At 45.9% G+C, this 23,992-nt stretch overlaps 3 protein-coding genes across 20 annotated transcripts in view; 2 read left to right on the top strand and 1 right to left on the bottom strand.

Moving 5' to 3' along the window:
- Positions 1-8,063, top strand: part of PTK2 (protein tyrosine kinase 2) — a 189,107-nt gene extending 181,044 nt beyond the window's left edge. For 9 of the 17 annotated variants that reach the window (XM_038127560.1, XM_038127558.1, XM_038127555.1 and 6 more), the window contains 6 exons: positions 982-1,021; positions 1,681-1,787; positions 3,992-4,000; positions 5,274-5,429; positions 5,879-5,959; positions 6,803-7,012. In XM_038127560.1, coding sequence (XP_037983488.1) covers positions 982-1,021; positions 1,681-1,787; positions 3,992-4,000; positions 5,274-5,429; positions 5,879-5,959; positions 6,803-7,012 — 603 coding nt within the window. Of the gene's footprint in view, positions 1-981; positions 1,022-1,680; positions 1,788-3,991; positions 4,001-5,273; positions 5,430-5,878; positions 5,960-6,802 lie in introns of all 17 variants that reach the window. The other 8 variants (XM_038127553.1, XM_038127551.1, XM_038127549.1 and 5 more) reach the window with 3 other exon arrangements.
- A 784-nt stretch (positions 8,064-8,847) lies between these two features.
- RPLP1 (ribosomal protein lateral stalk subunit P1) lies at positions 8,848-10,138 on the bottom strand. The gene is made up of 4 exons (XM_038127566.1): positions 9,953-10,138; positions 9,774-9,848; positions 9,550-9,667; positions 8,848-8,968 (listed from the first exon to the last, which is right to left on the bottom strand). The coding sequence occupies exons 1-4, from the start codon at positions 10,022-10,024 to the stop codon at positions 8,889-8,891; spliced, it is 345 nt and encodes a 114-aa protein (XP_037983494.1). The 5' UTR covers positions 10,025-10,138; the 3' UTR covers positions 8,848-8,888.
- Positions 10,139-19,105: 8,967 nt separating this feature from the next.
- Positions 19,106-23,992, top strand: part of AGO2 (argonaute RISC catalytic component 2) — a 56,076-nt gene continuing 51,189 nt past the window's right edge. For both annotated transcript variants that reach the window (XM_038127313.1, XM_038127312.1), the window contains exon 1: positions 19,106-19,289. In XM_038127313.1, coding sequence (XP_037983241.1) covers positions 19,259-19,289 — 31 coding nt within the window. In that variant the 5' untranslated portion in view covers positions 19,106-19,258. The remainder of the gene's footprint in view (positions 19,290-23,992) is intronic.

Raw genomic sequence — 23,992 nt, 5'->3', positions numbered from 1 at the left:
AAAGATTGCTCTTAGAAATCACCTGACATCCATGGACTCCAGTTCTTTCAAAAGCAGATTCCCAGGGGACCTCACTGTTTCCTGGAAAGCACCCAAAGTCCACTCTCTCGATAGCCAATGTTTTGCTGGAATTTCTTCTCCTACCTCCAACAATTTGAAGCTCAACTCCTTTGTGGTGGCCATGACTGAGGCAGGCACCGCTCAGCACCTGGCCCTCTGTTTACAAACAACAGTTCCAGGAATCACCTTTCCCAGTCAGCTTCCTTAATACCTGCACCAAGAAGTTACTTTCACAGGAATTTCCTGGACCTCTTTGTGTCCACTGTATGATATTCACAGTTGAATTTTGGGAAGTTAAAATCACCCCTAAGGGCCGGGGCAGTTGACACAGAGATATTCCTTGATACTGTGCTGACACTTGGGCTGCTCACAGGGGTGATGAGGCTGGTGTGAAGGATTGGATGAATGCAATTACCAGGGAAAGTCACTTCAATCTGTTACTAAATTCTTCCAAGTGGATGAGCAAATGGACCTTGAGTAAGAGCTTTGCAACAAAACCAAAAAGCAAACCAGCATCGAAGTGTGTTCGCATTACAGAAGCATTCAGCAGGAAGTTCTGGAGTTTCTTTGTTGTGTTGTCATTTCTCCTTCACCACCATGACCTCTACAGTTGGATCTGTGGACACAGACTGAAAGTGCCTGTGACTGTCTCACCACCTTTGAGTAGTAAGGAAGGATGAACTGTAATGTGGAGGCCAGGGCTATTGTGAGCAGTAAAAAATACATGCAAATTCTTTTATTGCTCTGTAAGTAATAGAACTGTAGTGAGGGACTGATGATGGTGAATTGGGATGTATTTTCAGCTGGTGGGAAATGTGCTGAGAGCTGGCTGCTCTTGGTGTTTGAGATTGAGATAGTGCTGCTGAAAGCTGCAAGCACCGCAATAACTACTTTATATGTTTATTTTCTTTTCTTTTATAGGCTGGTAACCAGCACATATATCAGCCTGTGGGAAAACCAGGTAAGCAGTAAATGCAGATACTGACATTCTAAGTATTTGATTACAAGTCTTGCAGCAGCAGTAGTCAACAAAAGTTCATGGCAGTATTTCCATACAGAGTGGATTCAGTTCCAGGTACTACACATTGATGTTTGTGTGCTGTGTTCAGGTTCTCCATGCAGGCCCCAGACATGCAGTCAGCAGAGCCAAGGAAGTGTTTAGATCAACAAGCAGGAAATGTCTAGAGGAAGCTGAGTCAGAGTGGGAATTCACCCAGGGTGGAGTTCAGACATGTAAAACAGCACTAGACACCTAAAATGGGGTTTCTCTGTCTCAAAAGTGAATCACACAATTTGCTGCTGGGAAGAAATCCAGTTTCCCAGATTCACACAGCATGTTGGCACTCATTTGGTACCAGGGATGACACCATCTCGGGACTGGGGTAGCTGTGCCCAGAGCAGTAGCAGTTGCCCCACAAAAGGAGTTTCAAATATTTAACTGAAACAACCCTGCTCTCATAAAGCGCAGCTCCCACAAACAGTGCATTTACTGCAGGACACCTAAAGATGTCCCATCTGTGGCAGAGAAGAGCACATGCAGCCTGTGCAGTGCAGAGCAGAAGGGTGCCAGGTGCATCTGACACGTTGCTGCTCTAAAACCACAATGTTTTTGTCTCGCAGATCACGCAGCTCCGCCAAAGAAGCCTCCACGCCCCGGAGCCCCCGGGCACCTGGGCAGCCTCGCCAGCCTCAACAGCCCCGTGGACAGCTACAACGAGGGTGTGAAGGTAGGGGAAACCCCCCCAGAAAATGGAACATTATCAGGGCCACGTGAAATACCCCCAGCAAATCAAACATGACAGCTCTGAGGTAGTCTGGTGTTCCTGATGTAGAGACCATGGAAAGCAAAGGTGACCAAACTTCATGAGTAAATAATGTCATGGGGCAAACATGCCCTGGCAGCTCTCCAGGGGAGTGGGGAGGGAACTCAGGTCATCTACAACCTGCCCAGGTGAGCTTATTTCTAGTTTGAAATGATGAGGTGTCCCAAATGGACCCAGCTCCCTCTTGAGCAGGATGGAGCATGCCCAGGGATCCCAGTTACTCAGATGGTACCAAAGTCTCCTGTCCTTGGTCACAGGAGGTGAGACCTCTCCTGCAGTGCTCAAAAAGCTCTAGCTGCAGCACCAGGGCTCCTCAAATCCTACCAGCTCTGGGGAACAAGGGAAGAGGGGAAATGGGCTGTCTGACCTGGGAGTGAGATACTTCCTGATGTGTTGTTTCCTTTCCCATAAATAGCAATAAAGCCAAAACTGAAACTTGACAGTGGTTTTGTAGCAGAGGTGCTGCTGCAGGGTGCGGTGTCCTGCCCCTGCTGCAATTGGTGTCCACAGAACTGCTCCTAAGGATGTCAGGCACTCCCAAAATCATCCCTTTGTGTGCTGTTTCCTGCCTGTGGGACTCTGCCATCTTTGCAGTGTCCAGGAAATAGCCCTGCCTGGCCAGCAATCCATGGTGTGGTGGCCACAGCAGTTGGGATAAGTGACCCTTATTTTAGGTGATTTAAGGAAATACAGAAAAAGCCCAGTTCATCTGAACATGAAATTCTGAACCTGCCATCAGAGCAGTGTGTTCAGCACAACTTGATCCCAGCCACTGCCAGCCTGTCTCACTCCTGCTCGTGTTCTGGGATTATTGGAATGTTTAAGAATCAGTGTAAATAGCCAGCAGTGGTGAATTTGAGCAGGATTATTTATTATAAACTGATGCCAGTGCTTTACGAGCTGCCAAGCCTCAGAAGATGTCAAAAAGCAGTAACAGATGTGTTACTAAACTCAGCTTCTCTAAAATGTCCTTTCTAAATGCTGATGCTGGAACATGAAAAAATGTTTTTGAAATACAGACTTCTGACAACAAACAAACCTGAGCAGTCAGAGACATCAGTAATGACAAGTGAACAGGATTTGTGTACTAAATAGCTCTTTTAGTAGGAAAGAAAGGCTAATCTTGTTTTCTTCTGTCAAAATTTTCTTGGAATTGGATTGTTTTATGCCCCTTGAAGAAAACAGCCCATTACTTTTTGGCATAGCTTTGTTAATGGTTGCGGTCCTAAACTGAAGATGCTTCTAGGGTTCATTTCAGACTCCCTTTTCTGTAGACCCAGTTCAGACTCCCTTTGCATGTAGAGCACAGATGAAGAGGATTGGAATTTCCTGCCCTTGGGAGCCTTCAGGGCAGGCTCCAGAGAGCTCCTGGGTGAGGCAGAGTCAGCCAGTTCCACAGAGAAACTCAAAATTCTGCAGACTAGTGGTGTTGATATTGGGGATAAACAAAGAGAAACCAGGGGCTGAGAAACACAATGTCCATAGTCTTGAAAGGTTCGGGTCTGGAGTTCCAAGGGTTGGGAATCATCTGGAACGGGTTCTTGGTAATTCCTGGCCGTGGCTGTGATGAGTTCTTGTGAACAAGTCCTGCACAGTTAAATGACCATGTATTTCCCATCATCACTTAGCTAAAAAAAAAGTTTCAGAAAGATGAATACAACATTTTCTTAAATGCATTGAGTCCTGGACTGTTTGTGCAGAGGGACCAGCAGTGTTCCCAGGACAGCTTTCCAGGCCCTCGCTCCACTCGCCACTCTGCCGCTCGCCAGACTGGCTTGCTCCTGTCCAGCTTTGCATGATCTCCTGCCCGTGTGTTGAGTCAGGAGGAAGCATGGGGTGCATGGCAAACCCTTCCACTGCCCACAGGGGTGCACAGCAGCTGTTCTGTCACACAGGGCCCAGAGCTAACACGAGTGGCTGCCGGTTCTGGTGAGGATGCCTTTTCGTTGCAGGCTTTTTAACTGGTCTCTGATTGCTACACATGTTTTGGGTTTGTTTGGTTTTATTTATTTTTTTTTTCCTGCTGAGTTTTATTAATATTGTTTTTCTTTTTTTCCCTTCTTTTGGTAAATTTCTTTAACCTCCCCCCACATTCTGCTCAACCATAGCCATGGAGGGTAAGCAGTGCGTGAGCGTGTGTGTACGTGCCCTATTCCAAAATGTCTTTGCATGTGACTTTGCCCAATGACTGTTTTAACTTCTTGATTGCTGAAACTGATTCGAATCACAGCCTTTCCCTGCTGATTGAGGCAATTGCAGTGTTCTTTTTCCTAAGGTATTTTCTGATCAATGCACTAGCTTGAATCTCTGTAATAGCTGTTGGTATCCACTTAATGAAACGCTACAAAATGGAATCACCGTGAACTGAATCCTGCACTCCTTCCTTAGTGGAAGTCTCATCAAAGCATTCCATAGTTTCCTCAGGGCAGTGGATCAGGGGCTTGCAGTGAAACTTCTCTGGAGCTGGGACCAGTCCTGAGAGCCAGCAGTAACCCAGTGTAGGGAGCTGAAGCGCCATGAGCCATCTCAGATGCAGAAGGAAATCAGGAATTTTTTAACTTTCTGCTCACATTGAGTTGTTGCTTGGGCATCCCATAGTAGGGAATAGCTGCAGGAAAACTGGGATGCTTTGTAGTTTTACAGTTCTGAGATACTGAGGACCTTACAAAGGGTGTTTGCAAAGTTTCTCTCATTTTGGACCCAGGATTATTTCAGTCTGTCTCGGATTTAACTCCAGACATATCTGACTTGTTGGAAGTTTCACTTGAGTAAAGACCACAGGATTTTTAATTTACGAGGGTTTTTTTGTGATCTCTTGGAAATCAACTGTCTAAAAAATTCCATATTTCCCACCTGTATTGGTGGCACCATTTTTGTTTTAACCTGCTGTTAGATTTTCACTAACAAAAGAATAATGTCACAGAATCATGGAATAGTTTGGCTTGGAAGGATGAGCTCATTCAAGTTCTCTCTTTAACATATCAGTATGTTACTGTGTGCTCTGACATTATTTTGGAGCACAAGAAGCCCTTCTGGAATGAGGGACTGATACCTGTTGCCCTCACAGTGGAACTTGAACCACTGAGACATCTAAAGTACTCAGTACTCTCATGCCTCAAATTATTCCCTTCTCTGTTGAGTGTTACACTGGAAGCTCTTCAGGGAAACCCTGGTAAAAGTTGCCCAGTGTCATTTCAGAGATCAGGTTCTCTCAGAAGAACTAAAAGAAACTTCCTTCATCCCCGGAGCCAGCGTGCTCGGCCGGCTCAGGGCAGCAGCGGGGCGCGTGGGGGCAGTGGGAGCTGGGGAACCCGAGCCCTTCCCGGCTGGGAAGTGGCCGAGCCCCATCTGCTGGGGACGGGAGGTCCAGCAGCCCCTCTCTGCTTGCAGATTCAGCCGCAGGAGATCAGCCCTCCTCCCACGGCCAACCTGGACCGCTCCAATGACAAAGTCTACGAGAACGTCACGGGGCTGGTGAAGGCGGTGATAGAAATGTCCAGTAAAATCCAGCCGGCCCCGCCCGAGGAGTACGTGCCCATGGTGAAGGTATGAAGGGCTGTATTTCTACCCTGAACGAGGTCTTCAAGTGGTGTAGGAGAAATTTTCTGGAAAGCTGGAAGTAGAAAAGCTGTTTGTGTTCATGGGGTGGGTGGTTTGTGGTCAGAGGCTGGAGCTTTGGATTCCATGCCCAGTATTGTGGACAGCACTGCTTCATGCCCAGCTTGCCTCTGCTTATCCAGGGTCCTGAGTAATGTCCTGTCTTCTCCACATTTTCACTTTTTATGAGAAAAACTTGTTATTAAGCCTTTGGCATCTTGTTTTGATGGTGATAGATACAATTGCAGGTGGGATTTTGAAGTGCCTTAGGCACGTTCCAGCCCTCTCCTTATCCAGATGAGCAATTAAATGTATCCACTGCCTTTTGCACTCCTAAAATTCTCTCATCCATTTTTTCCAAGTCTTTGAAGTTTATTTCTTTAATCTTTTTTTCTTAGGAGGTTGGTTTGGCACTAAGAACTTTACTGGCAACAGTAGATGAGACCCTCCCAGTGCTCCCTGCAAGCACCCACAGAGAGGTATGTGGAGCTCTGCTTACCTGCTGCACTGCCTTCCCAGTCAGTCTCAGCTCATTGGGACAGGTTTTGGTGCTTCCTTCATGGCACAGGCACACCTTTTGGCTCCGTGAGCAGTCTGAACTCCTGGGTTATAATTCTGCATTGAATGAATTTCATTAAAATTGCTGCATGAACTTAGGCTTGGTATTAGTGAGGATTTTTAAACTGGATATAGGTGTCATCCATAGGAAGGTGACATAAACCCCAGTATTCCACAGCAGGGAATCAGCTGAGGGTTAATTCTTAGTGCAGATGTCACCTGTCATTTGCTTGCACATCAAGTCATTGAACAGGTAATTGAGGAGAGCTTGGTACAGCTGGAAGGTCATCTGCAGTTCTGGATGAGGAGTGGCTGAGAGCTTTCAATGAAGTTCATAATTAAAACAGTTTTCCTCCAAAACCTTGAATGAGTGTGGTACAATGGTTCTGTTAGTGCCATCTCAGAGGTTCATGCTGACTTAGCCGTGTGCTTAAGTAACCTATATCTGCCTTCTTCTTTCATTTTTTAGAGCTGCTTCTGTGCTTTAGAACTGCTTCAGTAGTAAAAAGAGTAAAGCTAGCAAGAACCTGAAAACCCATTACAAGCTGTTAATGCTAAGTTGTGGTTTAAAATCCACTTCTTGGGTCTTGGTGCTGTTTAACAGCGGTGGCTCAGCAGGTGCCAGGTTCCATCTGCTGCTCCACGTGGTGCCCTCAGAAGCAGGCCAGCTGCAGTCAGGAATCAGGCAGGGGCTGTGGCTCTGGGGCATTGCTGTGAGTGCAGTGTTTCAAACCCCCAGGACTGACAGGGTTGTCTCGTTGCAGATTGAGATGGCACAGAAGCTGCTGAACTCGGACCTGGCCGAGCTCATCAACAAGATGAAGCTGGCCCAGCAGTACGTCATGACCAGCCTGCAGCAGGAGTACAAGAAGCAAATGCTGACGGCCGCTCACGCCCTGGCTGTGGATGCCAAAAACCTGCTGGATGTTATCGATCAAGCCAGACTGAAAATCAGCCAGTCCAGACCGCACTAAGCACTGAGGGAAGAGCATCATCAGCCTCGGAATTCTGCTTGCGACAGGATGTTCCTTCACCTTCCACCAGCAGTGAGGATTAACCCAGTGCAGTCCTGGCCTTCCAGCGCCTCGGGCTTCAGCAGACCTGACCGACCCCTGGGGTTCTCTCATTGCAACAGTTTCACCAAGTCTCTCTGGCAGAGCCGAGCCGGGCTGGGATTCAGGCCGGGGCATTGTCAGCAGATGAGGTTTGTACAGGAGCCCTCAGGCGCTCAGAGCTGGGCGCAGGGCAGGTCACTCCATCGCATGGGACACGCTTCGCACTGAGCTGCCACCCTTGAGCTGCCGCCGGGGCACGGCCTCGGAGCCAAAACTGTTGGAGCAGCAGATGGGAGAAAGATATTGTGAAGAATTCGGGGAAACCTCAGGGCTGAGAATTCTTGCCCACAGTATATGAACTATCCAGACTGGAATTTTTTTTATTAGAACACTTATGTCGCAATATGCTAATCACGATTTACAGAGAAAGAATAAAAAGCTATATTTTCAAGACTTCAGTCATTTCAAGACAAACTAAAGCCCTCTTCATCTTCCCGCCTTTTACTTTTACGTGACTGTGTGGAGCATTTGTTTGGAACTAGCTGTAGGACACGACTGAACACTCGTCTTTTTCACCAGGATAACGTGCCAGTTCTTTTGTAGCAATGTTGTTTTCCTTGGAAGTGAAAATGCTGCTTTGTACCAGAGCAATTCAGAGCTGCATTTAGAGGAGATCCGTAACCATTCATGTCCCCCATTTTTATATAATTTATAAAGACAGATTAAAGCCATGATGACTATTTTAAACCCACTGTAGTTAACTAACCCATCCTTTTGTCTATCTTGCCTGGGAGGAGTTACAGTAGAGCAGTGTAATTAGATTTTCCTTGGTTTTCCAGTTATGCCATCTGTTCTGTTAAAATAAAAACCACACTCCCTTTTTGCTGTTGAGGGATATAAATTATTCTCAGGAAGAATATAATGAACTGTACAGTTACTTTGACCTATTAAAAAGGTGTTACCAGTGAAACTCTGACTCTTTATTTCATGTGTGTGCACTGCAATAGAATTCTCCCCTAGGTACCTGGGTTGTTTTAAATATAAATGAGCTGATAATACAAACACCTACCATCCTATCTTAAACTTTTTATATAAGCGCAGAGTCCATCAGTGTTTGGTCCAGATGTGGAACAATTCCCCTCCACAACTTTGGGACACCCTCTTATGCACCTGGAATTCTGTAATGCCTCAAATGCTTTGGAATACCCACTTGCAACACAGCCCTTACCTTGTTCAGCTGCTCTGGAGAAGTCCTGTTCAAAAGCTCTTCATGAAATTGATGTTTAAGTAGCTCTAGTGTGACATCACCTCCCACACCCACCCTCCACACCTGTCTTGTGGCCAGGTAAATACATTCTGTATCTGACACAACCTCAGCCCTTCACCTGAGAATTGCAGCCTTTTCCCCGCTGTGAAAAGCCTTGCTGTGCCACAGCTGCCACGGGAGCTGCATTGCTGCTGTAACCAGAGGTGTCACAGCACCAGAGGCTGCAGCAGCAGCCCAGCCTCAGCCCTGCAGCTCCAGGCTGTCACCACGGCCCCTGCTCACTGGGATTTCATTCCCTGCTCTGTCCAGAGGCTGAGATGCCTTTTAGAGCTTTAACTGTAGAGCTTTAACTTTAACTGACCAAAAAACTGACAGGGGAAGTTGTAATGCCCCAGCTGAGCACTCATGACAGCAGTGTCAGGAGCTGCAGGTGACTTGGCCATCCTCCACCCTCTCCCCTTCACAACATCCACCTCAGAGACACAAATACAAGGAGATGTTTTTTATTACAGGCTGGTACAAAACTAATTAGTCAAAAAGACCAAAGCCCATGTCATCATCAGATTCCTCTGATTCTTCCTTCTTTTCCTCTTCTTTCTTCTCTTCAGCTGGAAAAGAGACAGGATTTATTTTCCAATTTATCAGCTCAAAGAAGTCACTTGTCACAAAAGGTGTCACATGCAATGACTAACATCAAGCATGAATCCCTGAGCAGTCCTAAAACCTAAGCCAGCAGGCCAGGAGTAGTGTTTATACAATTAGCAAAGTAGTTTTGTACATTCAGAAATAATTCCTATCAAACCTGAAAAACTTTAAGAGGAGATGCTGATGCTCTGTATGATCTTGATGACACACAGGAAGAGGTCTTAATTCTGAGGGAACACTAATTCTGTACACTGACTTCATGTGCAACGCCAGCCTCTCTCAAGGGGAGGGCGTGCTTTGCTCAAGAACACTCACACACGCTGCATGGCAGAAAGCACATGCGAACAGCTCCTCTAAGTGGTGCTTGCAAAACTGCGGCTGCCCCATCCCTGCAAGTGCTGGATCGGGCTCTGAACAGCCCAGTCTAGAGGACGGTGTCCCTGCCCACGGCAGGAGGTTGGAAGGAGATGGCTTTAAAGACCTCCCAACTCCAGCTATCCCACGGATCCATCCCGCGCCTCGGTCGGACACGGCCGCCACTTACCGGGGGCGGCTCCGCCGGCGGGCGCGGCACCACCCGCGGGAGCGGCGGCAGCTGGAGCCCCTCCACCGCCCGCTCCCACGTTACAGATCAGGCTCCCGATGTCAATGTTCGCCAGCGCCTGAGGAGAACGACAAGCGGCAGCGAAGCCTCGTTAACACGGGCGGGAGGTGCGCTGGGGAGCCCCACATACCGCCCCTGCCCGGCCCGCGGCCCCTCTCGCCCACCTTGGCGAAGAGCCCCGGCCAGAAAGGCTCCACGTTCACTCCGGCGGCCTTGATGAGCGCGTTGATCTTGTCCTCCTGCAACGAGACAGCGGCGCTCAGAGCCCGCCCGGCGCGGCCCGGCGCGGCCCCTCAGGCGGCCATGCCGCGCGGCCGCCGCCATCTTGTGCGGCCGCACTCACCGTCACGGTGACCTCGTCGTCGTGCAGGATGAGGGCGGAGTAGATGCAGGCGAGCTCGGAGACGGAGGCCATGGCGGGGCGCGGTGCTGGTCGCCGGGTGGTTCGGCCTTAGCTTCGTACGAAGGACTCAGCACCTTGGGCCGCCGCGAAGCGAAAGGGGCCGGGCGCCGCGGCGCGGATTTATAATGGCGCTGCGCGTTGCGTCACCCATGACGTCACGCCGCGACCCTCTGCGCATGGCCGGTGGCCGCGCGCTCCTTCCCCGTCCGTCGCCGCCCTCACGGGGAATCTTTCCCCCCTGGAAACGGGAACAGCCCCGAGCGCTGCCAGCCCCAGCCGTGCCCCAAGTGCCGCGTCCCCACGGCTTCTGTATCCCTGCAGGGATGCGGACTCCACCGCTGCCCTGGGCGAAAACTCTGCTGAGGCCATTTTCCCAGGATCCAAACTAAACCTCCCTGGCACAGCTTGAGGGAGCCAGGCCCTCTTCCCCCACAACTGCTTCAAGTATCAGTGCCTCGCTAAAATATTCCGTTTTCTGTAGGTAATAAAACGGGAAGAAAAGGTGCAGAATGAGCCCCTGGTACAGAATTGTGTGACCTGATTTTTTCCACCCATGTTGGAGTCGGCGGGAGAAAAGTGGCACTTAACAGAAGTGATCAGCAAATCCCAAACTTTATTGATAGCCACACATACTTATATTGGTGTTAATGAGACTAATACGTATTGCAAAAAGCGAGCTCATTATTGGTTAGTTGCTTGTCAGCCAGCTGCACCTACTTTTGCATTCTTGTGATTATACTGTTACAGCTTTTCTGTGTTTCTTCATATTTCTAACCTAAGATCATCCTCCTTATCCTGCTATTGTACCAAGTGTTATAAATAAGAAGCTTGACTAGGCCAATATTCAAGCAGCAATCAATTTATTAATTAAGGTGGTAAAGTATGAGCAAAACAGCACTGGGTACAGTGGGGGAAGTTTTCCCTCCAGCTGCACACCGATAGTTGGGGCGTACAGATATTTATAGGGGCACACATAAGCTTTTTTCAGCAGTTTCTATTCCTAATTTTTATGTCACAATTCTATACACTATTGTGAGTTAGTTTTCTCAGGATGTACCCCAGAAAGGAGTATTCCCAGATGGGGGGGTCCGACTTCCGAAAGAAGAAAGAGGTCTCCCAGCTGGTGCGGTCCAGACTCCAGATGTGGGCCCACCTTTTAATTGCAAAGACTATAAATCTCATAAGAGTGATGTCCAGCTTTCCTTGGTCGAAGCTATCAATCCTTGGGTTGATGTTCATCTTCCTTTCTCAAGCTGCTTTTTACTGTTTTGCTAAGGTGTTGAGATAAGCATATTTCCTTTACATATATTCTAAACTTATATTTTCAAAGTTCCTTACTACAAGTAATATTCTAAAATTATACTTCAAAACGTTATTATTGCAAAGCTGTTTAATCCTTAGCTACGTGCAAAAAGTTCTTGTCCAGTAGCAACATCCTTAAAGCTTTATTTCAGATGCTATAAAAGTTAATTGCAAATAAAGGATAGGTTCAAAGGCCTTCTTCCATGCTTTACTCCCTCAGTTTTGTTTTTTTTTTTAATTCATCCTTTAATTGTCCTATGATCAGTTTCCACACATATCACAATCACAAGCACACATGCTGCCTGTATGTACCTGACACGAAACACAGCTTTGTATCTCACACAAGGGCACAACATCCCTGTCTTACACTAATTGCTAGTTCCCATGCTTATCTCCTTCTTGTTTAACCAACGGTATTGTGTCTGTGTGACCTTTCTCAGCTAGCCAGCTGTTCACAAAATCCTCCACACACCCAAACAAGAACTTCTTTCCCCTGCAGTGACCAAGCACTGAACAGATTGCCCAGAGAGGTTGTGGAGGCTCCCTCACTGGAGATATTCCAGCACTGTCTGCACACAATCCTGAGCCTCTGCTGGAGCAGAGAGGTGGCACCAGCTGACCCCACTGTGGTTCCTTCCAGCCTCACCTGTTCTGTGGTTCCGGGATTCTGGGATTCTGATGAGCCTGAGCAAATTCCAGAGTTTTGCTCCAATGGCATCATTGATTGTAAAAAATTAATGTTCTCTGGGTTTTTGTCTTCTTGACAGATGTGCACCTGATGAGCCTCCGCTCAGTGGCTGGGCAAATCATGGAACAGATTTCCTAGAAGCTGTCCTGGAGGACATGGAAGTGATTTGGGACAGCCAAGGCTCCATCAAGGTCAAGTCCTGCTTGATCAACCAAGGGACGTTCTATGATGGAGTGACCACATGGAGTGGACAAGGGAAGGTCTATGGATGCCACCTGTCTGGACTTCTATAAAGCCTTCAACACAGCCCCACACACCATCCTTCTGTCTAATTGGAGAGAGATGGGTTTTATGGATGGACTATTTGCTGGATAAGGAATTGGCTGGATGGTCACACCCACAGTGCAGTGATTGACTCAATGTCCAGATGGAGATGAGCGATGTGTCCCCCAGGTCTGTTTGGCACCATTATGATTTAAAGTCTTCATCAAAGACATGAACAAGGGCATCGGGTGCACCCTCAGCAGATTTGCAGCTAACTCCAAGCTGAGCAGTGTGGCTGACATGCCTGAGGGATGGGATTCCATCCAGGCTGGATGGGGCTCTGGACAACCTGATCTAGGTGAAGATATTCCTGTGCACTGCAGTGGGGCTGGGCTATCTCACCTTCAAAGGTCCCTTCCAACCCAAATCAAATCAGTCAAACTAATTAAGCTTAAACAAAATTATTCAAAAAAATGCAAAAAGCTTGACATTTTAGAATCCTAAAATGACAGCTTTCTATTACCAGCAAAGTATCCAACTTGCTTTTGTAGTGCTCCTTTAAAGAAATCTCTGGAGTTATTAGACCATTACAAATGAAAACTGAGGTAGGCAAGAGGGACTTTACCTCTTGTATCCATCCCTTCCTAAGGATCACAGACAACTGAGAATTTCACTAAACAAAGATCTAACACTACTCACTGCTGGAGATGATGAATGCACAGTGATGCAGTGCAGAATTTGTGGCAGCTTATCCCTATTAGTGGAGTCAACAGCTCTGAATTTAAGCATTTACTTAAACTTGCTATTCAAGGCACAGAACAATTGTCTCCATTTTTATACCTAACTCAAAGCAGCAAATAAATGCACCTTTCCAGGGGGATTAAATATCCAGGAACCTCCGTCATTGCTGGGTGCTTGAGGATGGGATTTCACAGGGACTTGTGTGAGCCTCACTCCAGGGCTGCCAAGGTCTCCTGTGCAAAAGCCCTCAGAGCTGTTGCAGAGGTCCATGAGATGATGATCTGACTGAAAAGAAGCAGCAGAGAAATGAGATTCCTTTTCAGTCAAATAAATTTGCAAATGTTGCTGGCCTGGGAGATGAGTACTGGAAGTGTGCAAGGCAGTCAACGAAATGACATGTTTAATAGACATGGTTTTGTAACAGCTCTGATATAACAGTCCTTAAGCTAAAAACCATTAGAAATGCTGATGGGTTGTTAAAAAATAAAATATGAAGACCTAAAATTTAAATGTGACATAAGCTTAGGCTTTGGTTGGCAAAGATGTTAATTAAATGAGATTTGCCTGCATCTTTGCTTCGTGGCTGTCTTGCTGCATCTATGGAGTGACACTGATAAAGCTGCTCTGGAGGAGCCTAGAAACAAGTTCTGATGAAAACAAATCACTGTGTAAAAGAAAGCAAAAAACCAAAAGAAACCCCAGTTTTGCTGCTTTCTAGAGCTTTTGGAAGCCTGGGTATGTGATCAGGATTGCTAGTTAATAAAGCTTAATAATAAAGCTGGACAATAAAGCAGACCAAGGGTCTAGAAATTTGCAGTGGAAATTTTTCACCTCTGATCCTGTCATTTTCTGTACTTTTACTAACACATCACCATCCTTTTGGAGCAGAAGTCTGTTCTGGATGAATTTACAGCAAATAGATGGAGACTTTAAAAGAAAAAAAAAAAACAAAACAACAAACAAACTTACATTCTTCTGTGTATTCTGCTATTCCAGGGTAGTGAGTTATTCCCAGGCTGGTGAGGTTTAGGATGATGATACAACTATGTACTAGCAGGCTGGTGCAGGATCACACAGGGCTGTCTTCATGATAAACAAAACAAAAACTTGGCTATGAAACTTCCCTGAGGTGGATATTTGACACGTGGAGGATGGATGGTGAAGAGCAGTGGCAGAGATCTGGCTGGATGTGCCTGTGCATTGCCAAGGAAGATGAAAACGTCAGCAGGATCTGTCATTGTCATACACAAAGCAGTCAGCCCTTAGCACCTCACCCTGAATTAGCTGTTGGTGTTCACGCAGAGCTGGTGCTGAGTGTTAGAGCGTGACCAAGGCCACTGGTGGCCATCAACGTGGTCAGGCTCAAGAGGACTTTACCAAGGAGACGTGAAGTTAATAGTTCCTTACTCTTTTCTTGTTCTTGCTTTACTATTTTGTTGCTGCTTTTAACCTTCCTGAGGTGATTCTTCTCTCCTGAAGCTGCCTCTCTCCAGCTCTCAAGGCTGCAGTTTCTCAGTGAGCAAAGTGTGGCCAGCAGGACCAGGGCAGTGACTGCCCCCCTGTACTGGTGAGGCCACGCCTCGAGTCCTGTGCTCAGATTTGGGTTCTTTTCTACAAGAAGGACATTGGAGCCTGTCTGAAGAAAAGGAACAAAGCTGGGGAGGGAAGGAGCTGCCTGACAGGAGGTGAAGCCAGGTGGGGGATGGTCTCTTCTGCCAGGTGATAATGCTAGGATGAGAGAAAATTACCTCAAGCTGTGCTCAGGGAAGTTTAGATTTCACTATTTAGAAAAAAATTCTGCATGGAAAGGATGGTCAAGCTTTGGAACAGGCTGCCGAGGGAAGGGATTGAGCCAAGAGCCTTAGAGGTATTTAAAAGACATCTAGATGTGGCACTTAGGGACATGCTTTTTTCTTGGTGAACAGTCTCAGGTACAATATTTACTTCTTTTATGTTCTTTTTGGAAAGTCCTTTTGTTCCTAGTTGGGGGTTTGTGGTTGTTGTTTTTTGGGGTTTTTTTTGGGGGTTTTTTTGGGGTTTTTTTGGGGTTTTTTTGTTTGTTTTGTTTTGTTGTTTTTTGAGGGATTTTTTGTTTTGTTGTTTTTTGTTTTGGTTTTAGTTTTGGGGTTTTTTCCGCCTTGTAATAAAGTTATTACAATGAGGAACAAAACTCTGGTACTTCTCGAAACTGTAACAACCAGTGTGTGTAACACATCCCCAATAGGTGGTGCTGCATCTTTTCTGTCAAGTTGAATTCTTGCATTGCTGGCCCTGATCACCTGGAAGAGTTGTCTTTTTAAGAGAACTGAAGTTAGTAATCTGATGATAATTAGTTGTTTTGTTTTGTTCTGTTTGTTTTTTGTTTTTTTTTTTTTTTATAAATTATTATTGCAATTCATTTGACAAAATCAATCAAATGCAGCTTTGTAGCTTGGTAGTTGGGACAGTTATCTGATTATAGAAACTCAAAAATCATGTTTTGGTCTCTCTACTGTGGATTAATTGTGGTTAAATATTTAATTGTTCAAATAACAAACAATTCCTGAGCAGGGGACCAGAACCCTCAAAGTCTTTGTAAAATGTGAACACTTTAGGGCATAGAGCCATGGAATTCTTCACTTTGGTTCTGATTTTAAATTCTTATGTAAAGCAGAATGCAGAATATGTGACAGGTCTAATGCATGTACTCCAGGTTAACATCTTAAAAGTTAGGCCCGTTGAGAAATGGCAAATATAAGCCTAAATCCCCTCCAAGTCAAGAATAAAATTTACATCTTCCAGCTGTGAGTGAAAATTTTTGCTACTGTATCATTGTAAGCAATGACTGTCAGACCTTTATAAACTCTGGCGGGCTTTTAAAATTAATTCCATTTAAAATGGGAATGGTTGTTACTTAGGGAGATTGAGGTATGTTTTCTCATCAAAAGAAAAGCTGTATCATTTGTCATTGGCCTATTTGTATATAAAATATTTTCCCTAGATTTTTGCTGCTGCTATAAATGATTTTTAAATGCTGCTCCTAAATGCCATCTTTGCTTCCAGAATTATTAGAACATGCTTTTTTCCAAAATTAATAATTTCTTCTGTGACAGGTATCAGTTCTGGGAAATGTCATCTTGAAATCCAGCAGTTAAGACAGGCATTGTGCCCAACAGTCACTCTTTTTTTTTTCTTTAGAAAAACCTAATTTTAAGCGTTTAAGCAGCTGTTCTTACACTACCATATAATTGTTAATACAGCATATAAAGACCTTGCTTAAAAGAATGCTGTTATAGAGCTTTCAGACCTCTCTTTCAGAACAAACCTTTTCAAGAACTGAAGCCTTTTTTTGGGTGAAATGGCCCAGTAAGACATAATTAGGTTTCGCTGTGCTCCAAAACAGCAGTTGTGAGTGACAGAAAGCATTGGAAATGAAGCAAGTGACATGGCCCAAAATGAGTGTGTGAACAGAGGCAGACGAGAGCTTGAACTCTTTTTCCTCAGCTGCACAGAAATGCTGCTGGAAGTGCTCAGTACCATGAAAATATACCTGCGGAACAGCAGCACTTCCACATGGGAAAACTGTGCTTAAATAAAACAATTTAATTTATTATTTAGCTGACTGTGCAGTTCCACAGTCTTGTATAAACAGTGACAAATGCTTTTGCTTATTAAGTGCTAAATCCAGACAAATCAGCTTTAAATCAGTACAAGAATGTTGCACTGCAGGATGTTTGAGGAATTAATTGCCATTTTCAGGATCTCTGTTTTTCAGGGAACTTCTAAAATCAATTGCAGAGGATCCTGTGGAGCCAGAAAGAAGTGTGGGATGAGTGTTTAGTATTTTGTAAAACCTCCCCTTATATTTCACCTGTCTTGTGATGCTTGTTAGCTTATTATTTTCAAACTGCTACCACAGTACCAGAGTGGACCTGTAGGTTCAGCATAAGTCAGTGCTGATAGCCAGGGTGACCAAATTAGTCCAGTGAAGATTTCCAGAAAGTTGTCAGTGTATTTTATGCCCCTTTCTTTCTTAAATGCAGGTCTAACAGGCACAATAGTATGTCTGATCTTAAAGTTATATGCCTAACCAGGCTGAAGAGATTGTTTTAAATATAGCATCAAAAAATTAGATGTTGATACAGAAACTGGATGTTTTTTCTCCTGCCACCTCAGCATAAAGGCCAAATGTGCCTCAGATAATTCTCTTCTGGCTCTCATTTTTGGGGATTTTCCCCCATCCAACCTCTTTTTCAGCCTCTAGTAAGGTTATATACCAGAAATTATTGGTGGTTGTGAAAAAATGTTACCCAGCTCCTCTCAGGGAGGAAAACAGCAACCCCATTGCCAGCTCCTTTGTTTATCTTTTTGCTAGAGCTGCTTGGCTTTACTTTAAAACTAAAGTTGACCCATAATTTTGTCCTTTATTTGTTTATAGTTGCGGGTAAATCTTTACTTTCCAGCAATTTGAGAAGCCTGGAATGAAGACAAATCCGAAATCACTCCAGTGGAAACTCCAGTGGTGACAATGGTTTCAGGAACAGTTCACTTGAAGTGAAAGCTGAGCTGTTAATAGCAGCCCTTGAATATCTGCAAGTATGACCCAAAGGGGAGAGTAAATACTTTGGAACAGTGAGATGCTTCTGTATCACTTGAGATATGAACTGATGAAGAAGGATATTAATTGGCTTGATGAACACTACAAGCTGTATGTTTGCCTTGCTCTTTGGCAGATAATACTTGGTGAAGGAATTCAGTTGACTTTGATGGGGCTTGACTGTTCTGGGTTAAAAACTGCATGAATTTTTTTAAAGGCTTCCACATCAACATGGAGGAGGTGATTGAAAGTATAGACCGTGGCTGTGCTGGAACTCTGTAGGTAACTCCAGTGGAAGTGAGCATCATTAACTTGCTTTTTGCCTCCTTAGCAAGTTTAACTTTATTTTTCCTACTTCTGAAAGGAAGAGGTACTAATTAGGTGACTACAAAAGGATGACAGTTCCTGCAGGAATTATCATCTCTGATGTGGAATAATAGAATTGTTTAAGTTGGAAAATATGTTTATGATCATCAAGTCCAACCATTAACCCAACCCTGCCAAGCCCATCACTTACCATGTCCCCACATGCCACATCCATGTCTTTTAAATTCCTACAGGGATATCTCCACGGTCTCAGTGCATCACACTGATCAGTACTCTGCCTCTTTCACATCGTTTGTAGTTTGTTTTCCCCAGTACATTATCTGGTTGTACTAAACTTTACATGTGTACAGTACCAGACAGCTGGTTGACAAGGACAATAAGGCAACCCCACCACGGCTGGGTTTCATAGATGTGACTAAAAGTGGATATGGGAATCCATGAGGTAACTAAGCTGAGGTTTTCAGAGCAACAGGAGGAATAAAACAATATAAACAAACAAATCCAAATTTAATTCAAGATCCAGCAGTATGTGTAATACTGATTCCAGCATACCTTTCAAACATGTAACAGGGAGAGGTAGTGGAGAAAGTGCTAGAGGCACTAAGTCATTTTCCAAGCCACAGGACATCAGGACATAGTCTTAAACTGCACCAGGGGATGTTTATGCTGGACATTAAGAGGAGTTTCTTCACAGCAAGGGTGATTAAACATTGGAATGGACTGCCCAGGGTGGTGGTGGAGTCACCATCCATGGAGGTGTTTAGGGATAAAGACTGGACATGGCTCTCCGTGCTCTGGTCCGGTTGACGCGGTGATGTCCGGTCATCGGCTGGACTCGGTGATCTCCGAGGACTTTTCCAACTGGCTGATTCTGTGTCTCCGCGGGCAGAGCTCAGGCGGGGGCTGCAGGCGGGGAGAGGGGGCTGCAGGCGGGGAGAGGGGGCTGCAGGCAGAGAGCGGGGGCTGCAGGCTGGGAGCGGGGCCCCTCGGCTCGGCAGCGCTGCTGATCCCGGTCCCGCTGCTGCCGCCGCGGCCGCTTCCCGCCCGCCTGGCCGGAGGGCGGAGCGCCCCTTCCCCGTGACCCCGCGGCTCCTCCTCCTCCCCTCCCCGCTCCTCAGTGCCGACGAGTAACCTGGATTCCCGGCCCTCCTCCTCCTCCCTCTTTCTTTTTCTTTTCTTTTTTTTTTTTTTTTTTTTCTCCTCTCCCCTTTTCTTTTCCTTCCCCCTCCCCTTTCCTTCCTCCTCCTCCTCCCCTTCCCCCGACAGCGTAGCCGGGGCTCGGGCTCGCTCCCTCCCCCGTGCCCTCCCCTGGAGCCGCCGCCGCCTCCGCCGCCGCACACACGGAGACATGTACCCGGGAGCCCCCTCCGCCGGACCCGGTGAGCTTTCGCCCGGGTTTGTTTCCCTCCTCCGCTCCCCCCGGAGCGGCTTTCCCGGTCCGTGTCCGTGGGGAGCCCCGGGAGCGCTTCGTCCCCCCCGGCTCGGGCCTGGCTGGAGCGGCGGCCGCGCTGGCCGGGGGAGGAAGGAGGGTCAGGGCGCCGCCGCCACCTCGGGCAGGGCCGCGTGTCCGGAGGCCCCTCTGAGGGGAGGGTCGCCTTCTCTGCCCCGCTCCCCCCTCCCTCTGCCGAGCCCTGAGGCCGGCGCGGCTCCCGCTGCGGACCGGGGTCTCCATTTCCTCTCTCCCGGCTCCATCCTGTGATTCCCGGCTGGCCGCGTGTTCGTCGGCGGCCGCGCCGCGGTAGTTGTGCTGGGGAAGCGTCCGCATGTCGGGAGGGCTGGGAGAGGTGAGGGGCAGCGTTAGGTGTCCTCAGGCTCGCTCCGTGTGGGAGCAAATCTGGGAGCAAAGGAAAGGTGGACGTGCAAAGAAGGGTTAGCAACTCTCTTAGGAAGGTTTTGTATCACTTTGGGGAAATACGGGCTAATACTGTGCGAGTTTGTGCAGTTCATACGAGACATTGTTTTCTCCTTTTTGGTGTTAGGCTTTTTCTGCGGTGAGAATTTTTATGTAGAAACAACAGTGTTGGGGTGACTGGCACCTACCTAGTTTTCCTCTAGAAAAGTTTCAAAATAAATGGAACTCTATTTTGTGCTACTGTTCTTAATTGTTTTGCATTTTTTTTTCCTTGGAGGGATAATCTAGCAAGGACTGATGTAGAGAAATAGAGTACCTGAGATGTCTTTTAGTGCTCCTCTTACAGATACTTCTGTAAGAGCATTCATATCTTGGGATCCACAGTTAGGTGCTGGCTTTTTTTTTTTCTTTTTTTTTTTTTTCCTTTGACTTAGTTCTCCTGAAGGGGCAATAATCAGAAAAGACAATCAGGATGACTATTTTCCTCTTGAAATACAGCTCCTCTGTTTTTACTCTCTCACCGGGCTCTTGCTGGCGCAGCAGGCAGACAGGTCTCTGCAGCTCTGTGTCCCCAGACTGATGGTCAAGATCTCGCTTTCATGCGTAACATCATTTGCACATTTCAGCACCAATAACTGTAGAACTAGAGGTGTAATCCTTCGGTGGGTTTTGGTGTCGGGTTCCCTTGCTCAGGCACAGGTTCGCTTTCAGTTTACAGGTGCTTGTGGTGGCTCACATCGGGCTGTTGCTGTGTGCACCTCCTGGTGATAGATCTTGTTCGAAATTGTGCTTAAGGAGACAGATAATTAAAAATATTACCAGCTTATGGGCTGAGAGTAGTTTCACGTGTGGGAGTCTCTTTATTTACTCTCTATCCGATCCTACCAGTTTCCCTTTCACTTGGAATGATCTCCCAGCTGGTGGCTGCTGTTTGCCATCAGGGACCCTCGTTTGGTGTGAAGGAATGTTTTCCTCTTCCTTGAACAACAGCCTCTTAACCTCGTGCTCCTGACACTGCTGTACTTTCACCAAGTTCTGGGTGGCTGTGTGTTGTCGCCGGTGTGTGTCTCGGGCTCCTGCTGTTCTGAGCTCATCTGTGTCTTGTTTACTTCCGAGTTTATCAGGGTGGCTCAGCCCTTTCGCCCTGCGCGGCGCTGGGCAGCGGCCGTGCCTGTGCCGGGGTGCGAGCTGCGAGTTGTTCTCCTCGCATGGTGAGCGAGGCTCTGCTTCCTTCCTGTGAAATCATCCACGGACAGCCTCAGCAGCTCAGTGGCTTCTGGCAGCCCGGGCAGCTTCCTGCTCCGCTCCACACACCAGGCGAGGCATCTTGGAGATTTTTATTCGGGCTTGGCTGTTCTGTGAGCCAGCCTGGAAGCAGGGACTGTGAAGTCCCCTGCCACATGTTAATCTGAAAACTACAAACCCACTGTGTGTGAAATCCCGCTCGGAGGAGAGAGCACAAGTGTGGTTTACAACCCCTCACCGAGCCAGAGCTGCTGTGAACACAGCAGAGAGCTGCAGCCTCTCCAGGTCTGTCAGCACATCCTTGACACCAAGGAAAGGCTCCATTCATCTCTGCTCTCTCCGGATCCCGCTGCCCTGTCTGGACGCTGCTGATGCTCAGGAGCTGCTTTGCTCTCCCAGTTCGTGTCCAAACCGGGCTCTGCTCGGAGGGTGTCCCTGGTGCTGGCCTCCTGCCAGAGGATCCGCTCAATTTGCCACAGGGTTTGCTATTTTAGTCTTTATTCTTTTTCTGGAAACAGTATCAAGCAAGTTAGGAGGCCATATCTGACTGATTTGAAAACATTGACGCTGAACGTGCAAAGTTTGTTCAAACGTGCTGTTGTGTCAGGAGTGAGGAGGGTTTTTGTGAACGAAGGGGTTGTCATGAAATCACTGTTTCCATAATTAGGACATTAATGATCCCCTTTTTGCTTTTTCTCAAATATTGTCTGAGTTCTTGACGTGGCGTTGAATTTGATGTGACATTGTGTCCATGCCCTTTTTTTAGCTTCAAGAAAGTGTGAAAAGTCGAGTCTGAAAATCTGAGAAGGAATTCTTTTTTGCAGAAAAATCTTGATACTGCTGCTTTTTGGTGTACGTTTTTTTAGAAGGACAGAAAAATGTCATAATAAAAGTACTGTCATTCAGTTAAAAGAGTTGATTAAAAGCTTCATAAACTTCTGGAACTTGCCCTTCTGGGTCTTAATGTATTTATTAATTCTAAACTTTGCGCACCACAGATTTCTCTTTTATTCTTTGAAAGGATATTTGCTTTTGCCTGATGTTGAGGGTCCTTAGTTATTGTTGAAGCAGCAGTGGTCTGAAGAAGAGTGTAAAGTTGATAATAGCTTTGCATGTGAAATACCAACTTTTTTTCCCTAGCACAAAAACTAACTTTATTAAATTAGTGGAACTAAAGTTATTTTCTTGTAATTTAGTTTTAAGTTACCCTTTAAAAATTGTGAATAGACTGTTGAGACTTATAAGTCTCTTTTAGTTTTCAGTGCAGGTACTTGTTTTTGCCTTCCATATATTTTCTTGATGAATTTGGATGTTAGATGTGGATTCTCTTTGGAAGTCTTCAGTCTTAAAATGTGATGCAGGGAAGGGTGTGCTCATGCCTTAACTGGGGTAGTAGAAATGGCAATATCTTCATCTGCTTGAATTTAATCCACCAGTGTCCTCTTAGCTTGTATTTCAGTGGCAGTGGAAATGTACATCCTGTACATTCCCTGTACATCCTGTTAAGGGTCTGTCTTTCTCTTCTTAAAAAAAATCTTTTTCTGTTCTCTTGGGGGTGGATGTGGACCTGGTCTCACTCTGCTGCTGGTATCACAGAGTCATCCAGTTTCTTTGGCATAATTTTAGGCCATAAATTAATGCTGAAACTCCTTGTAAGCTGCCACACAAAAGAGGAGGGAGTGAAAGCTTCGTATGCAGCCTCAGCTCTCCTCATGTTTGCTAAAATTGAAATTGCATTTGACAAAGTTAACAGCCTACAAAACACAGCATGACTTTTTCAAATGTGTTGTTGTCATGACCAATATATTTTCCTAAGGAAAGAAAAATTCTATATCATTATGTTCCCTCAGATAACTGTGTTGTCTTCAGGTAGCTTAAAGAGGAGGTGGTTTGATGGGAAGATAATTGGTGGTGTCAGATGTGACACCAAACTTTCTCCTTTCCTCGGTGAACTGAATGGTGCTATTTGCTATTGAAAAGTGAAACATCTTTTTCAGCAGTGATTCTCTTGCTGACTTTGCAGTTGCATGGGATTTTGTGCACTTATTTTCACTTCATCTTGAAGTTTTTCACTTTTGCAGAATTGTTGTGTGCTCGTATGTACTCAGTGGTGCATTGGAATGTACAGAAGCAGTGCAGAGAACACCCAAACCTTCCTGACTTCCAGGAAAGTTCTTTTTTTTCACAATTTATAGCCCTTCCTTCACTGCTGTCACCCCCAATCTGCCCCTCTTTCACAGAAAGGTGGAAAAGGGATATAAATGCTTTAATTCAGTAAGAAAAAATCCCTTAGATGATCATCTGATGTTCTTGTACCCCTTAGAACTGTATAGGAGGGAGAGATTTTTCCATTTCAGAAGGCAGCCCTTCTGAACACTTCTGGCCTTCCAGAAATTGCAGGGATCAGCAAACGAACACAGTAAACTTCTGCTAAATTGGCTCTGCAAACACAGGTAGTTTTAACTAATTAGGAACTTTACATGTCTGCTGAAAGTCCTGTTCGTGTTGGCTAAGCCTGTCCTGACAGCAGCTTCACAGAACTTGTAAGAGCTGTCAGAATTTTGGTATTTTGCTTCCCTTACTTCATATTTGTGCAAAATACTTGATCCTGTTTTTGGTGATGAAGTTTCTAATATTCGACCTACCAGAAATTATATCTAAATCTCTAAATGAAGAAAAGTCAGCCTCCAGTATCTTATTTTTGGTAAGTTATGAACTAGAGAAGAAAAAAAAAAGCTGGTGGAAAATATTACATAATTTTGACTGTAGTGGCTGTGGGTAGGGATCTGTTCCATGCATTGTCCAATTAATTTGTTTTAGTATCTTGCTTCCTCTCTGATGTACTCACAAAGCTGCCCACTAGAATGTAAAATGTCTCTTATCCTATTGACTGGGCAAGCACAGCCCTTTGAATTCAGTGCAAAGGGATTTTTGGTGGGGTTTTTTTTTTTTTCCCCTCACGTATATTGTAATACAGAAATTTGA

Source organism: Motacilla alba, chromosome 2 (genome assembly GCF_015832195.1).
Source record: "Motacilla alba alba isolate MOTALB_02 chromosome 2, Motacilla_alba_V1.0_pri, whole genome shotgun sequence".
Lineage (NCBI taxonomy): Eukaryota > Metazoa > Chordata > Aves > Passeriformes > Motacillidae > Motacilla > Motacilla alba.
Note: the sequence above shows the minus strand (reverse complement) of the source record. Positions and strands in the feature narration are given on the sequence as shown.